Genomic DNA, 16933 nt, shown 5'->3' on the forward strand with positions numbered 1-16933 from the left:
AATATGAGTAAATAGCGCGCGTTGATTGTTCTCGTGGGCCTCTCGCTTTCAGGAGTCAATCGCGTTTCGTTGTCACTGCGTGGAGTCGAATATCCAACACATCGGCACAAAGGCAGTCGAGCTTGTCTCGTTACGGTCTCTCTCACGGTCCAGGAACGCCCCCAAAGAACTGCATGCTGGTTCTTATATTCAGTGGATCTACTAATCGCGTTGTACCACTGGCTCATCAGTAACATTGAACACACCTGCAACCACAGACTTGCAAATACACATGTACACCTGGTAGACATTAACCCACCCTCACAAGGTGTCAGACAGTCAGTGTTATCCTCCCGTTACAATTGTAAACATGGTTTTGGCCAACAATGCTATAACACTCAATCAGCTCCAAGCTAACATTGTCAATAACCACGTCAGATTCAACAATATCCATCAGGTCTCAACATCAACACTGGCACGCATCCTAAAAAAAAAAAATATTCAAATGAAGCAAATTTATCGAATGCCTTTCGAGCGCAATTCCGAAAGGGTGAAATGACTGCGGCATGATTATGCAGAGGTATGTATGTACTCACTTTAGCAGTGTGATCTTGTATACTGTCTCATATCTTTTACTGTACTGTAATATGTATACTAGATCTACACTGAACTACACAATTTTGCCTGACACTGTTCTTCAGAGAGTTTTACGAATGGATGGAGAAGAGATTCAGCATGAGTTCATTTACGTAGATGAGGCTGGGTTCCACCTGGCAAGAACACGAAGGAGGGGAAGAAACATCATTGGCCACAGGGCTATAGTCAACGTCCCAGGGCAACGTGGGGGTAATATAACACTCTGTGCAGCCATTACACAGAATGGGGTCCTCCACCGCCATGCCCATATGGGCCCTTACAACACAGCACTCATACTTCCATTCTTGGACCAATTGCACAACATAACCGCAGCAAATCAAATCGATATGCAATACATTGTTGTCTGGGACAATGTGTCTTTCCACCGCTCTGATGGAGGTAGCAGCAATACAAGGATGGATTCGCCATTTAAGACGTTTCTTTCCAAGGTGTCTTGCTAATTACAATGCTAATGCCTGCGATGTTGATGAAATTCTCTGGCCAGATCCAGCTAGGCGAAGAGACAATGTCTAGTGTTTTTTTTTTACAGTAAACTTGCAGTACAATATGTAAAGTGACATTTTGTTATGAATCTCCATGTCAACATTTTGGGCTTGTTGAGAAGTAAATGAGTTTCTTCAGTCTGCAACATTGGTCTTGTGTTTTGTTTGGTGAATTTACATTATATTTGTACTCTGTTGATGGTAGCCTACTCTAATCATAGGGAAGTAGAAGTGCTAAAATTGTTTTAAGTTTATCACAGCAGAGTGTAACTCGTGCAAACAGAGCATAGTAATGTGAAACGTGTGTGTTTCATATGGTAAAAAAAGTGTGGTTTTTACAGTAAACAGAAGTGTATACTTTTTACAAGAGTGTTTAATTATGCAAAGGATCTGTAGTGTTTTGCTAATTGGGTGTGTGGTTGTGCTAATTGTGTGTAGTGTTTTGAAAACACGGGCCCTGTTTTGAAAATCGTGCTTAAGCAATCCAAAAAAACTGTATTTTTATGCTGAAAATACAGAAATTCTATACTGTATTACTTGCAGTACTTACAGTTTGCAATATATTTGCTGTAGTTGTGAGTTATTTACTTTTATGGCAAAATTATTTTCTATATGCAATTAAAAAAATTATCTGTAACTACATGCCCTGGATGCTGTGTTGTCAATTTTTTGATATAGTGTCTAATGAATGCTGATGAGTGTTTATATATTGACTGGCTGTGTTTATGTTTTGAAAGCATTGTTTGATTTTGAGCACAGATCAAATGGTTTTGAAGCAAGTGTTTGATTTTGCCAGAAGAGTCCGGGGTTTTGTGAATATAGTTTAAAGACTGGGCTTTGTGTTTAAGAATATTTTTGAGAATATGGGTGAAGGTTTCAAGAAATGTGTTTTAGCAGTTGTGAAATACTGTATTACGTGATATTAAGGTACTTTATCTGCGAGAACGTGAAGCCAACTAGGTTAAAAGTCATGATGAAATACGTCAAAAATGTCCATTACAAACCATTGTAACGCCAATGAAACTGGTAAATATATATATATATATATATATATATATACACAGACACACACACACATATATATATATATATATATATATATACACACACACACACACACACACACACATTATATATATATATATATTATTTTTATTTTTTTTAAATAAAGGATGGAGGTTATTGAATCCACATTCGCAATAAAGAAAAACAAAATCTACAGGTAGCAAATATTAGTACATCATGTTATCTTTATTGAGAGGCCACAGCTCTTGCATATTACAACTGTTGGCTTTGATAAGGCAAACGCAAGAATGAATCCACCAGCTAATTGACACAGAAAAACAAAACAAAAAAGCTTTTGGAGAAGGTGGATCCCACAGGCATGCAGCAATGGCTCAGAATGCAATGTACAGCATCGTATATACAAAAACAATAGTGAGACCCCAAAAATGGCACATAGCAGTTTCAACAGTTCTACCATCATAAAGAGAATGACTTTAATTGGACATACAAACTTAAAAAAGAGAGATAGAGAGAGATCCTCTGTAAAAGTGAAACTGAACCAAAAATATAGCCGTTTTTCGTTGTCATTTCTGACATCTAATTAAAAGACGTCTCCAATGAGATATCAAAATGGAGGTATGGCGATATTGCATTTCTAGAATACCAATTCATTTTCATTTTAAGATGCCTGTGAGACAATGCCTTGTTGGATATTTGTGACATAGGGCCACAGAGCCGCGACACAAATAAGGAAAAAAGTACAATGGATATGTGGATATGTGCAGACACCGAAGACATTTACAGTTAACAGTTTTGAACTTAAATACAGAGGTTCATTTTTAGTTTTGAAGCAGTTGGCATCCACTTTAAAAACAGACAAGACAAAGAAAAGGCTCCATACACTCATCTTCACAACAATGTACCATTAATGTATGTAAGAGTACGTCAAAGAAGCGCCATATATGTAATTGCATTGGACAGGGACACACCTAATAATCTCACTCGACATTATCAAACAAATGGTACTCCATATTGCTTAGGAACACATAGAAACAAATTCCTCAAATAAATGAGTTGAAAAATTGGTGCTAGTTTGTTGTTCTTTATTATGTTATGACACAGCTAAAATTGCCAATCATGGTCTTTGCAACGTTCTTTTTACTCTTTAGTACAATTCTTTGATTTTTAATAGTTTTTTAGCTTCGTTTGTGGGCAATTCGAGCTGATGGGGGGAGATCCTAGAGTGGCTAACAGGGTAATCAGAGTTGATACATGCATCTTACGTTATCAGGCTAAGTTTAAAGTGTTGGGGTAGGGTTGGATAGACGGGTCGGGTTCAGGGTGGCACCGGATGGCTCGATGCTCTAATCGTCCTCCTCGTCTTCCTCATCACTGTCTTTCATCGAGATGCCCTGCATGCCCCCCTCTCTGACAGAGGCAGTGGCTTCCTCCAGGGTCAGTCGGTTCCGTACCGTATCGTACGCCTTGCTGTTCAGTGTAGAGTCAAGAACGCCTTGCAGCCTAAAATCTCTGTATTTCTTCTACAAGAATGGGAGATATAAGCAGGCATTATACACACTATCAGGGTTCTTTGCCCCTGAATGTTTAAGCTAAATGCCTGTATGTCAAACAAGACCAGAAAGAATAGTGATACTAGGGATACAAGCTATTACAATTCTGGACAGTACTGATAAATAGCTGATATTAAAATTCTATACTATTTTGTCCAAATTACCTACAGTGGCATCTAAAAGTTTGGAAGAATTAAGATTTTTAATGTCTCTTATGCTCAACAAGGCTTTATTTATTTGATTATGTAACAGTAATATTGTGAATTTTCAAATAAACTGTATTCTATTTGAATAGGTTTTAAAATGTAATTCTTGTGATGGCAAAGCTGAATTTTCAGCAGCCATTAGTCCAGTCTTTAGTGCTACATAATCCTTCAAAAATTGTTCTAATATGTTTATTTAGTGCTCAAATTATTCATAATGGTTCTTATAATTATTAATGTTGAGATCAGATTTTGCTGCTTAATATTTTTATGTGGAAAATGTGAACCATTGGTTTTAAGGTTCTGAATAGAAAGTTCATTGAACAGCATTTATTTGAAATATATATATTTTTGTAACGTTATAAATCTCTTTCTTTTCTTATTATTATTAATTTCTCTTTCTTTTTTAATAATAAACCACATTTTTAAATGTTAGCATAACACGCTTTCCATAAAAATATTAAGCAGAAATGTTTCTTGAGCACCAAATCAGCTTATTAATGGCTGCTTTGCCATCACTAAAATAAATTACATTTCAAAATATGTTTAAATAGAAAAGTTATTTTACATTTTACTGTATGCTGTAATGCAGCATAACAGACTTCTTTCAAAAACATAAAAACGTAATTATTCTAAACCTTTGGCAAACAGTGTAATTTCATTTTTAAATATTGCAAGTGAATTTAGGAAGCATAACATTATAATGCACAGTATGAATGTATAAATGTATTTTTATGTTGAGATTTGTAGTGTTATTAAATTATTACAAACTTAAAGGGAGTGTTATATGACAAATATATATGAAATATATTCTACATGTAAGAATAAGGGCAATGAGGATGCATAATTTAATATATATATATAACAGCAAATACCCAACAGACCAATACTGATAAATTAAAGAAACTCAATATGGTACCAATTTTGTGCATCCCTAAGCAAAGTCTTAATCATAGAACGGAATCTAGAACAAGACAGTGTGGTTTTACCTAGACTACAATCATACCACAACAGCTTCAGAGCATAAGCACTTCCATGTAACTTAGAAAGAATTACCTTTACAATCCTGATGAGGATTTTGAGTTGATAGACATGAAGCTGTTGGTCCATGCGCTCAGTCAGCCAGGTCGCCAGCAGATTCATAGTGGCTGTATACCATTGCTGCAAAGCACAAAAACACAGCATTCTCCAGCAAAACACAGACAGACAAACAAACTCATGCAAGAGACCAGCATGTGTAGACATACAACATAAAGACATACAGTAACAGCCAAACGCGAGTAAACCCACAACACACATATTCACACACACATACAATGATACCAACATTTTTACAATCACACCCTCACTTAAAATCAAGATTATTAAGACAAAAAATTAATTCAAGAGCCAGAAGTATGACCATCTGAAAAAAAAACAAATCATGCATTAGGAAATTGCATAAATAATAAAACAAACACTTACTATGCCCTACATTTACAGCTCAATACAAATCAGGTTACCTGAAATAAGCTTGAACAAAGCCATATTCTAATCAAGTCTTCAGTATTTGAACAACTGAACATATAAAATTTGATGCTTTCCCCCACCCCTTCACCATTAATCATGCTGAATATTATAAAACAGCACCTGTGTATGAATGACTGTGAACTTGAAGGTTTAAAAAGCAGCACTGAACCCAAAATCATACTCTAAAGAACCCAAGATGCAAACAAAATTAGTGCAGTCACAATCAGGATTCTCTGAAACTCATAAAACATAAGAATAAGGCAGGCAAAAGAGTGTTGTACTGTTATCTTAAACCATATCTTCATTAGGAAAAGCTCATATTCATGGATATTCAGAATGCTTGTAGTTCAAAGAGAACAGCACATGTGTGGTTCAATGAATGATGTAAACTATCATCTAGAAGAGGAAGTGCTGTATCCTATGTGCACAAATCAATCTGAAGAGTTTTGAAGTGGGATATTATCAGTTCCCAAGAGGTACAAATAGCCTTTACCATTTAGCCAATCCTTTTATATGTATATATAATTATATTACACATATGATTTCTTATTACTTGATATGTGACTGTGAATTAAATCAGATTTCTCGCTGTATTAGGGTCATCTGATGGTTTGATCAGCGATTTCTCTTTACATCTGTCCACTTCAAAGAGGTGACCGGTCGGAGCGTGCAGTGCATGCAGAGAGTGCAGGTGAGTGTACAGGGCAGAGAGCTGTGTGTGTGCATAAGGTGGGATTTTTAGGTCATGCTAGAAGATGTACACAGGAAGATTATTTGATTAGAACTCATGCCACTCGACAGAATGTGATCAAACAGCAGGACATTTAGAGATAAGTTCCACTTTGTCCTAGTAGGAACGCAGAATGAATCGGGATGCTGTCTTTGGGTTAGGATAATGTGAGTACAAAGTGTTAAGAGAGGGAGAATGTTATGAAAATTACATAACAGACGTACAGAAATGCAGTTGCATGCGATCAAAATCTGTAACACAAGTTGCATAATACAGCAAAATCACCACCATTCCCCGTTCAGACAATAGATGATGCTGGAAGAGAGATATTCAGCTTGGAAAATGGAGAGCTTCAGATTCCATTAATGTTCTAGTCACAAGATAGGGGATTTATTAATTTATTTGTCTGACTTTTATGCATGTATGCAAGTAATAACTTTCCTCAACAAGATGCAATACTTTCGGTTAGTGGCTTGTTCACATGTCTAATCTTGAATGTAATTTTAATAGTTGAATTAGCAAGTAAAAGTGACTAATACAGTTAATTGTTTTTGACGTACAGCCCTCAGCTGAATATGCCTTTTGACACCTGACCTCATAAGACCACACTGAACCTTACAAATTTCCACAATTTCAGTCTGTTTGACGCAACTGTCAAAAATTCAAGCAAAATTTCAGTTAAACAGAAACATGCATTTTTCTAGCTGCTATTCATTAATTTGCCAATCAACAGTCATTATATGACAGCTGCCCCCCCTCAATTTTACCATTTTAATAACTGCTTTTGATTTCATGCCTCTGAGCCTATCACTGATGGTGATTAGTTTGGACAGAATTCTCGAGAAGACTTTTTAATAGGGACAGACTGAAACTTGAAACTATAAAGCAAAAACAGGAGGAATCGTGCCTGATTCATTGTGGGTCTTTGAGGTTGGACGTTTAATGCACTTAGCATAGGGAAAAAAACCTAATGCACATAACAAGCACTGAATTTTAAATAAAATAATAAATTTAGATCCATGCATAAGATGTGTGTTTCACAAATGTTCCAAACACAAGCAAGTTAAGCTGCAAAAAAGTTATGGAATAGACTCCCTAACAGTCAAACAGACACTCACACACACACACACACACTTTTTTCCACAATATTCTGATACATACAACTCAAAGTATGGTATGACACACACACACACACACACACTCATATTTATACAGGAAACAAAATACAGAAAATTAAGTAATAATAAAAACGCTGACAAACCCTCACGCACACACACACACACACACACACACACACACACACACACACACACACACACACACACACACACACACACACACACACACACACACACACACACACACACACACATTTGTATCTAAAACAACCACTGGTCCACACATCTGTAACATTTCTTATTAAAATATATAAACATACATGTATGCCATTGTGTAACGAAGACACATGTTCACACAATCACAAAGGATTATTTTTCTAAATAGGACAATGCTCTCTTATACTCTGTGTCAGATGGTATTTAAAAATTAGGGCTGTCAATCTCTTACAAATGTTTTATTAAATTACATGCATATAAATATTAATATTATATCAATATACAAAGTGAAATAAAGTGTAATTTTATGAAAAGCGATGAGGTATTGATTTCTTAAGTTGCAAAATATATAAAAGTGATCCTATAAGCTTAAATTACTTTGATGGTTTGAAAATGTTCTTTTTTTAATAAGGTATTTAGTAAAATTGATTTGCTGTCAAGGATTTGGTAGTATACGTCACACTTTTCAGGTCAAAATTAAATAATCGACACATTTGAGAGCACTGTCTTATAAATAATCCACTTGGTGACACTTTGCCTCTTAAACAAGAAACCGCTGTGAGCATAAAGTCCAACGCACGTTAGCTAACACAACATCAGAGCACAAAGGTCCAATGCATCGTGGCTAATGAAACACCAGAGCACAGAGAGCTGGAACGGGAAGTCACAACAATGAGACATTAGGGAGTTGACTGAAAGCTTCAGGTCATGATTGGCCTTATGTGTCTGGATGTAAGGTCTCCAGGTTCGGCACTCAAAATGTGACTTATCCCTCATATGCCCCATTGTTTTGCCACATTTTGGATGGGCCCTCTTATGCTAGGCACGGAGGTTACGGCATCTTACTTACATCAAATAATCTCTCTATATACACCTCCTCATTGACCTTATCTCTCAGAATATCCTGAGAGTGACGGACAAAGGTCACATAGCCATCCGCAACGTCCATCCCTGGTTTCTGTTGAAGAGGGAAACCAGAAACAGAAAATGTTAGTTTTGTATGGATTTGAATGAAGAAGAAATATTAAGTAAAGTATTTTAACATTTTTATACTCACTGGGACATCCACATATTTTGATGCTGCTTTCACCTGAAATGAATAAAAAGTTTGTATCAAGCACTTCTGAGTAAAATCACTCTCCTTTTAAATAAGTTTAACACCTTAAGTAATTTTCAATGTACAGTAAAGCTACGCACCACAAAAATGACCAGATTAAGTGCAAATTACATTTAAAAAAAAATGTGCAACTTTAAAAATCCAGCATGGTTCATATTAGAATTGGAAAAAAGGAGATAATTCTTACTGTGAAGGAGAGGAAGGAGGAGAAGAGAGTTCCCTCATCATACCTGGAGATCTTGGCAAGTACGCTCTCCAGAATGACCACAAACTGTTCAGGTGGCACAAAACCAATAACTCAATGACAAATAATTCAACAAGAGTTATACCGATACAGTACTCCCTTGACGCCAACCATTTTCTCAAAACCTACCTTTGCCACCAAAAAGGAAATCATGTCTTTTACACTTTCTTCAATAAGTTCATCAATTTGAGAGTGGTACTGCTTCTAAAAAGTAATGACAGATTTGAATACTTAGACAAACTTATACAGTGGATTTATAAAGCCAAAGATAAATTCATACAGAAATAGAAAGTATGGTCAAATCCATATTGAACATAAAGTTGCCGGTGCCTGTACAACCAAATTCACACTTGTATGCCATTAAAATACATTGATTTACCAATTAAAACATGCATCCTTGAAAAATGGAAGAAAATAATGTCTTTGACCCTACATGAAATTGTAATTAATTGAGGCGTTATTATTTTTCTCATAATTTTCTAGACATCTTGTATTCTAGACATCTATTTCTGTGAAAGTATTCTCACAAAGATTTGCATAATGTTATTAAATCCCAGAAAATGTATTAGGTTTCTTTGACTTTCTTTGACAGTATAGATCAAGCTTTTGTATGTCACAACAGTCAGAAGTTTTGCCAATTACCTCCTGGCCCAATTCCATGGCACAAAGTTTAGCAGACTGGTCCTTGGCATCCACCATCACATTGAACATGGTACATAAGGACAGTGGGATGCGGAAATCTGTGGAACGGCTGCTTTTGGTCAGCTTAGATTCAAATGCTGCCCTGGTGCTGTTGACCAGCAAAGGGTGTGAAGTAAATTAGTCATCTTGCATGAAATTTCATTCATATTTCAAAGACATAATTTTAAAATCTTCATGTATAGCTTCAATAGTTTTGTTAATAGAGATACTATTTTACCGTTTAACGCTTGTCTCAATCATGTCACTTGACATAAGCTTCATACGGTTATCCAAATGTTTGGCAAACTCTTCTTCTGGCCAATGTAGGTCCCTGATGAAGGTCTGTAGGGCATCCAACTTCCAGAACAGATCTTCTGATGTTCCAGAGCCATTGCTGCCAGGTATAGTAATTTATTAGAGGTCAAAAGTCTCAAATATTAAGGAATTAAGAAAGATGCAGAGTATCTAAGACTTTATAAGATTGCTTTATTTTAACCATACACCAACTGGCGCTCCCAAAATTTGACCCTCAGAATTGGCATGTTTAATTTAAAGCGAATGTAACCGCACAATCAGTCCATGGCAAAATAAAACACAGGTGTGTTTACAAAACACATCAATAACCTTGCATTGTTGCTTGGTTATTATACCTTATAGGACTGACCTGAATTCATGCATACTTTGCTCTGTCAATTTGGAAGGGGTCTGGGAATGTCATGGTGAGAGAAGGCTTGCACAGATAGAGTTACAAACTAACAGATGCTAAATAAGATGGTGCTTTAATATGAAGCTAATGCTCTTAATGACATCTGTTACCTAGTAGGAGAATCAATGCTTTCTTAGTGTTAGTGTTTATTGTTAAAGACAACTCTATATGGAATGTAATTCTTAAAGGGATAGTTCAGCATATATGTAATTTCTTTATCATTTACTCACCCCTATATCACTCCAAACCTGACTTCCTTCTTTCTTCCTTGGAACACACACACTGCACAAAGATATTTTGGAGAATGCCTTTGTCCATAAAATTAAAGTAAATGGGGTCCAAAACCTTAACTTTTATTGTATGGACAAAAAATGTTTGGATATGTTTTTCAAAAAAACACAGAAGATTTGGAATTACATGATGTGAGTAAATGATTTTAAAACTTTGGGTGAACTGTATGTTTAAAACAAATATTGAAGTCGGTAAAGGGTAAGGTCTATTGACAAAAATGGAGGAAAGATCAAGCTCTCTCTCATCACCCACACCCTCTGAGACTAGGAGCTCCCAAAATCAAAACACATCATGCAGTCAACTCTGAGGACGCTGCCATCCTGAGTAGAAAAAGGTGTAATAAGGGCCAGGGTTAAAGAGTTAAAACATAAGAGTGAATTATGTTTTATGGGGACTGCCACAATCTTGGAATTCGTTAGGTTCAAGACCAAGTAGAACTGTTTGAAATTCCTCATTGAAATGGGTTTGATTCGGTGACCTTATACTGCAAATGTGATGTTGTTCTACTCTATTTGTTGAAAAAGAAGCCAACTCTGATGTTTGAACTCTTTAGGTGTTAGTTTCTACTGCCTTGGATGCCAGCTACACTGAAGTAATATCTACTTCAGAGCATCAGCTACCAACGCAATGACAGAGCTATGACCAGGCAGGGAGTTGCACCAACCCACACCCACTGGTAACTTCCACACAAAACAAACCCAGTGTCTCTTCATGTTTATACCACCTTTTCTGTCTCAGCTATCCTTCAGAATCATTTTTCTTACCATTGACATTCTGATGCTTATACCAGCTCAAACCCTAAAGTCCTAGCATAATTCATGCAGGCACTTATAGAAAGCACTAACAAAAGGAATTTTAAATATTAGCTAAATATTGACTACAACAGAATTGCTTAGAATAGAAACACTGAAATGAACTTTTTGAAATGACTAAATACTGAGAAAAACAGAAATGAGGAGATAACTTTCAATTAAAAGAAAACTTGTTTTTATTTTTTTTTAAAGTTGCTATCATTATTGTTTTATTTATGGTTTTAGTCCAAAAATAGTTGCAAAGTGTGTTAACTTTCAGGCCATCTACTTGTTAGTTTGAATGATAGAATTTTATGTGAATACAAAGCATTGGCTTGGCTGTAGGTTTGGGTTGCAATCCAGATCTCACCACCTCAGTCTAAACTCAATGGCATGCACAATGAGGAAAATTAAAAGCTTTTCAGTTCTCATTTCAAATAACAGATCACATGAGCCTGTCTGTCAAGTCTGTCTGACTTGACATGAGAATGATTCTAGAGGTGAGTCATCTTGCCCTGTAGGTATTCTATAGAAAGAACACAGAAAGTCTGATATAGCCATCGTTTAAATGTCTTTTAACTACTGACAAGTTTAGCAAACATCTTGCAATTCAGTGATACTTAATGGGAAGTTAACTAGCCCCAAACATTTTCATGCCAAGAAGACTTTTGAATACAACAGATCTCAGGTAAATGCATTGAATACACACTCAGAGTCATATATAGCAGCCATCCAGGACGGAGTGGAAAAGCTAGGCATTTGTGGAAGGTTAACAGATAGTCCTGCTACTGGCACGGGAAGATTTGGTACTTTGGGAATTTGGAGGTTCACATTTGGTAGATTCACATTGGGCAGATTACTTGTTAAACTCCTGCAGAAACAGACAAAAAAAAAGAAACAAAAGTCCATAACAGTGGCAGTGTGGAATGCTGCAAATAAGCAATGTAAGACAGTACAAAAAAGAGAAACTGAGAAATGCAAAAGACCATCTTCACACATAAAGAGCAAATGTAGGGAAGGAATCTAGAGCACATTTAAACAGAAGACCTGAGTAGAAAGAAACTTGTGGTCAATAATATCGACAACAGCACACTTATATAAAAAGAACGTAAAAGCAGAATTTTTCCACAGGAAGAACAAACATCAGCTTGAAAGATCTGAGGACAGTGGTGGGGATTTAGACTTACAAACAGACAACAAACAAATGAGGAAAACTATACTGACATATGATTCTCAAGGGGCATACACTTAATTGTCAGAAAAGTATTCTGTTAGGCTGGGAATATTTGGGTAGGAGGTATCTTTTCTAAAGATAGCAGGTTATCTAAAGATTGTTATCTGTTCGCTGGGAACTGGTATGAAATCATTAAAATAAACACGCAAACCAAAATCAAGCATGACAGAACAATTGATTAGGACATAAAAAGCATTCTGTTTAAAGCGCACAATATGAGGGTTAGTTCACAAAGAAAAGATGGAAACCTGCAAGACACTGACTGAAGTCTATCCTGATAGATTGTGGACTTGTTGAACGTCCTCTGATGTTTGGCAGCTTTCTCATATAAGGCATGGTTAAAGAGGTTACTCGAAGGAATGACATTTTTTGCAATGGCGTGAACAAACTTTCAGACTTTACCTGAGAAATCTAACTGAATGCTAAACAGTTTCATTTGATTAGCTGTATAGTTTTGCAGAGGATATGCCTGTCCCTGCAATCCCAAATATATATACACAAGTTGTTTTTTAGATATTTGTTTTGTGATGTTTTTATTCTGAAATGCCCTGGCTCCCGGTCACTGCACACATTGTTGAGCAAGTGGTGGTCTTACTTTACAGGCTCCCATGACTCCCGCTCAAATCCCCTGTGAATGGACTGAGCGATGGAGGATTCCATAAGATCCACATATCGCACCACAAGAGGGGCGTACAGGTCCTGCAGATGTTTGTGGAACTTTCCATTACACAGGTTATCTGTAAAACCAGAAAAAAAGTAGGTTATGACAATTATGAAAGTAACATGCCCAACTTCCCAATTATAATCATTTAATTAGAATGATAACACATTTTAGTAATTTTGGGGAATGACAATACTATCAGAACTGTTAACCAAATGTTGCAAGAAAAACTTACAGTCGGTACGGAGGAAATCGTTTAGAAGCTGAAAGAGTGGGAAACTGTCCCAGCTCTCGGGAGACTGGATCTCAAGAGCTGCATCCATTTCAACTCCATAGAGTGACAGGAAGTTCTCGGCATGCTCCACCATCAGGTCTGACCACCATGCAAAGGCCTTGATAGTCCAGTAAAGGAAGAAAGAATGCAAAAAGAAGCAGAGAGTTAGAAAATCACAAATGTATTGGATAATCTCAGGTAAGAAAAAGATTGTAAACTGGTTAAGTGTCTGCCATATGGTATTTCACATATTCAGTTTATAATTCTACTTCTAAAGTAATGGCTCTTCATTTGATCAGTAAGAGTTAAAATGAAGAGAAGTAAGAGTTTTTGTTCTAATTGGTTCATATTTTGCTTCAGCGTTAGAGGTCATTATGTTAATTAACTAAATAGATAAGGCTTTCAAGTAAACAGTTTACAAGCGTTATGGTGATCAGTTTACCATTATTGAATTTAAAACTTACATTAGACCATTTATAAATTTGCAACACAGAACATTATACTATATATATATATATATATATATATCTTTCAAAACAAAGTCTAAATATTGTAAAAAAAAAAAAAAAAAAAAAAAAAAAGAAACCTTTCACCATAAGAAGTAATTGATGAATCTTCTATCAATTATTGCATATCTTAAGAATTCAGAGGCCCTCAGAAGAAACATGTAAGTCCAAATAAGACGAAAAATTAACGAAAACTACTTTAATAAGATGGCCTGACATTCAAGTATAAAAAAATGACAATACACCTTAAATCTTGTGTTGCAAATGTGTGCATATTTGTGACCTGAGGTCATTTTTCCTATATCAGGTTAACTCCCAGTGGAGTCAAGATGCCAGAGGAGGTGCAGTTCTCATGCAAGTGAGGTAGAAATCCCTGCATGCTTTTGCCCTCCAAATGGAAGATGTAGTTCAACCGTTCACATCACTGCATCCCTACCCTTGGGATGGGGATGTGTCTTGCAATCATGCAACATTGCCATCCCTGATACACCAAAGTCTGCAAGTAAGCAGTCGACTTCTTTACTTGGCAATGCATATGGTTTGCCTGAATATTCTTTAATCTCTCAAAGTGACCATATATTTTGGGCCTGTAGTGGGGGATTGAGCTGGAGTTTCTTCAATCATTTAGGCTTGCTTGCAGTCTTGGCATAAAACACTTTTCTTCTAATAAAACAACCGACCAGTGATAAACCCATTCAGGGAATTTATCAGCCTTTTTAAGAGGCATAATCCTTCCCTTTGGTTGCATGCTCTGTCTTTTTTTACCCCTCTAAACCCATAGCTTCAAAGAGCCCGAAAACATTTCTCCCAAATCCGTTCTGCTATAGGGATATCAAGCTCTAAGACTAGACTTACCATAGAACTTACCTGCAGGCTTCATAATACTTGAAAAGCTACATTGGTCATAACGTTGGGACCAACAAATATAGAATTTGCTAGTGTAACAGTGCAATGCAAATAGCTGAGCTTAACCAGACAGACAAGTAAAAAGTGGGGTAGAAAGCGATAAGAGGCGCCAAATCCAAGCAACCCATGAATCTTTCCCCAAGGCCCTTCTTGCTAATCTATGAGCACTGGGTAGGTGTTAACATTAACACCCATCTTGACTAAATACAAAAATCATACTTTAAATTAAAATTAGCAAGAGCGGCCCTGGGAAGAGGGCAATGTTATGACATTGGTTTGGTCATTTTGAGGAATTGTGAAGTCCATGTGCACTAGCAGAAGGCAACACATCTAATTGGGAGAAGTTAGGGTGACACAACTGGGTGGCGGGTGTGTAAATGTAAACATTCCCCTGGAAGCAAAGGAATCATTGAGCATTGACCTTGCCAGTCAGGGACAGAAGCCTTACAAGTTTGAAGGGAGACTTGACAGGCACAATGCTGAGAGATTAAGACGAACCCATGTCAGATGCGGCAAAACATTCCTTCATGTTGTGAGTAACAGGACATTACAGGGGAAGGGAACCCTTCATAGCTCATGCACAAGCCAGTAAGGGGCTTTTTCACTGCATTCATTTTGACCACATACCTCTTTTCCCTGCAACATCACCATGGAGTGAATGGTGAGGAAAAACATGAACATGTAAAGCGTGATGTATGTGCAAAGTGTTAATGTGTGCACAAAATGTTGATTATAAACAATTTTTCTCAAAAAGTTTTGATAAAAAGTAACAATTGCAAGATTTAATTCAAATATTAGAAGATATAAAGATGCAATTACTGTATGTTTGGTTGAAATGGCTTTCTATATTATAATGTATGATGCCACCAGTTGGGCAGTGAAGCATTGTAGTTTTAAAAAGTAACAGATCTACAGATGGTTCTACCATAATGTCTTGGCACTTAAACTAAAATATATTATGCTCATTTGTGAATCAGTGTGTGAGGAAGGCGATATTTAAGAATTTCCCAGAAACCCAAGAGACCAACTCTTTATCTCAATTTCATCATGCTCTTTAAGCACCGTCTTGCCCCATTCCACCCAGACATAACAGAAAAGCCCTTAACTGCGTGAATCGACATGCTTGAGGGAAAAGTTACACTATGTGATGACAGCTTAGGAAAAAAAGAAACATGATACTGTACCGACTGGTCTCCTGTACTTGTGACCGCAGCCTGTTAAGCATATTCAGAAAGATACAGTAAATCTGTAAATTTTAGGAAGACCATGGATTACCTTATACTTTAAATTGCATCTCGGAATAAAGCCAATTATGCATTTGTTCTTGGAGTAGTAAATGCTGAAACATGCCAGTTATCATAATTACAGCTGAAACCCATGCTTGACTCTCTATTCATAATGCATCTTCAGTTATGTTCAGTACTAGCCATTCCAAAGTAATCTGTCTAACATTCAGAACACAGAAACAGTCTGTATATTCTGAGGCTTTCTTTAGAATATAGATCCAGGTAAAGTGGATTAGAGACCTGGATCTCACGGGAGAGTGAACTCTTGCCGTCACACTCATTTCCACCAATACAAATTGCATTGTGCAAACTGCAAAGCTGACTTTTTTTTATTAGAGAGGAGCCACTGGCCATTTAAATCAGCTCTATTTTGTATTAAATAAAAAAGAGAGTGAATGTGGGTGAAATGGAGAGAAAAAGTCCAGACTCACCTCAGCATGATGGTCCTGGTTCTGATGTAGCACTTCAATGACTAACTCTGCCAGGCGGATGACATGCTCCAGTTTTTTAGCAGGCGTAGCTAGGTTAGCTACATTCTCTGGAGCAGAATGATGGGAAGAAGAGGGATGGTTAATATTACAGTGATTGATTAATATATTTATCCTATGAATCTCTGATGTCATGAGCACTACAATGCAGTCTGAAGAAGCTAAGGTCATAAATACCTAACTGAGCATGCAGAAATGACAACACTGTTGATGACACTCATAACACTTCAAGAAAAGATGCCTAACTGATATCGGAGAAAATAATGGACTTTTTTTGT

General features: G+C 36.6%; 1 protein-coding gene across 7 annotated transcripts in view; it reads right to left on the bottom strand.

The window, feature by feature from the left end:
* Positions 1 to 2350: 2350 nt before the first annotated feature.
* Positions 2351 to 16933, bottom strand: part of LOC132160947 (calcium-dependent secretion activator 1-like) — an 81709-nt gene continuing 67126 nt past the window's right edge. For 3 of the 7 annotated variants that reach the window (XM_059570699.1, XM_059570697.1, XM_059570703.1), the window contains 13 exons: positions 16599 to 16705; positions 16066 to 16095; positions 13431 to 13587; positions 13130 to 13271; positions 12010 to 12171; positions 9751 to 9906; positions 9474 to 9621; positions 8961 to 9035; positions 8775 to 8858; positions 8528 to 8560; positions 8321 to 8428; positions 4954 to 5058; positions 2351 to 3664 (listed from right to left, as the gene is read on the bottom strand). In XM_059570699.1, coding sequence (XP_059426682.1) covers positions 3488 to 3664; positions 4954 to 5058; positions 8321 to 8428; positions 8528 to 8560; positions 8775 to 8858; positions 8961 to 9035; positions 9474 to 9621; positions 9751 to 9906; positions 12010 to 12171; positions 13130 to 13271; positions 13431 to 13587; positions 16066 to 16095; positions 16599 to 16705 — 1484 coding nt within the window. In that variant the 3' untranslated portion in view covers positions 2351 to 3487. The remainder of the gene's footprint in view (positions 3665 to 4953; positions 5059 to 8320; positions 8429 to 8527; positions 8561 to 8774; positions 8859 to 8960; positions 9036 to 9473; positions 9622 to 9750; positions 9907 to 12009; positions 12172 to 13129; positions 13272 to 13430; positions 13588 to 16065; positions 16096 to 16598; positions 16706 to 16933) is intronic. The other 4 variants (XM_059570700.1, XM_059570698.1, XM_059570701.1 and 1 more) reach the window with 3 other exon arrangements.

This window comes from Carassius carassius, chromosome 17, assembly GCF_963082965.1.
Source record: "Carassius carassius chromosome 17, fCarCar2.1, whole genome shotgun sequence".
NCBI lineage: Eukaryota > Metazoa > Chordata > Actinopteri > Cypriniformes > Cyprinidae > Carassius > Carassius carassius.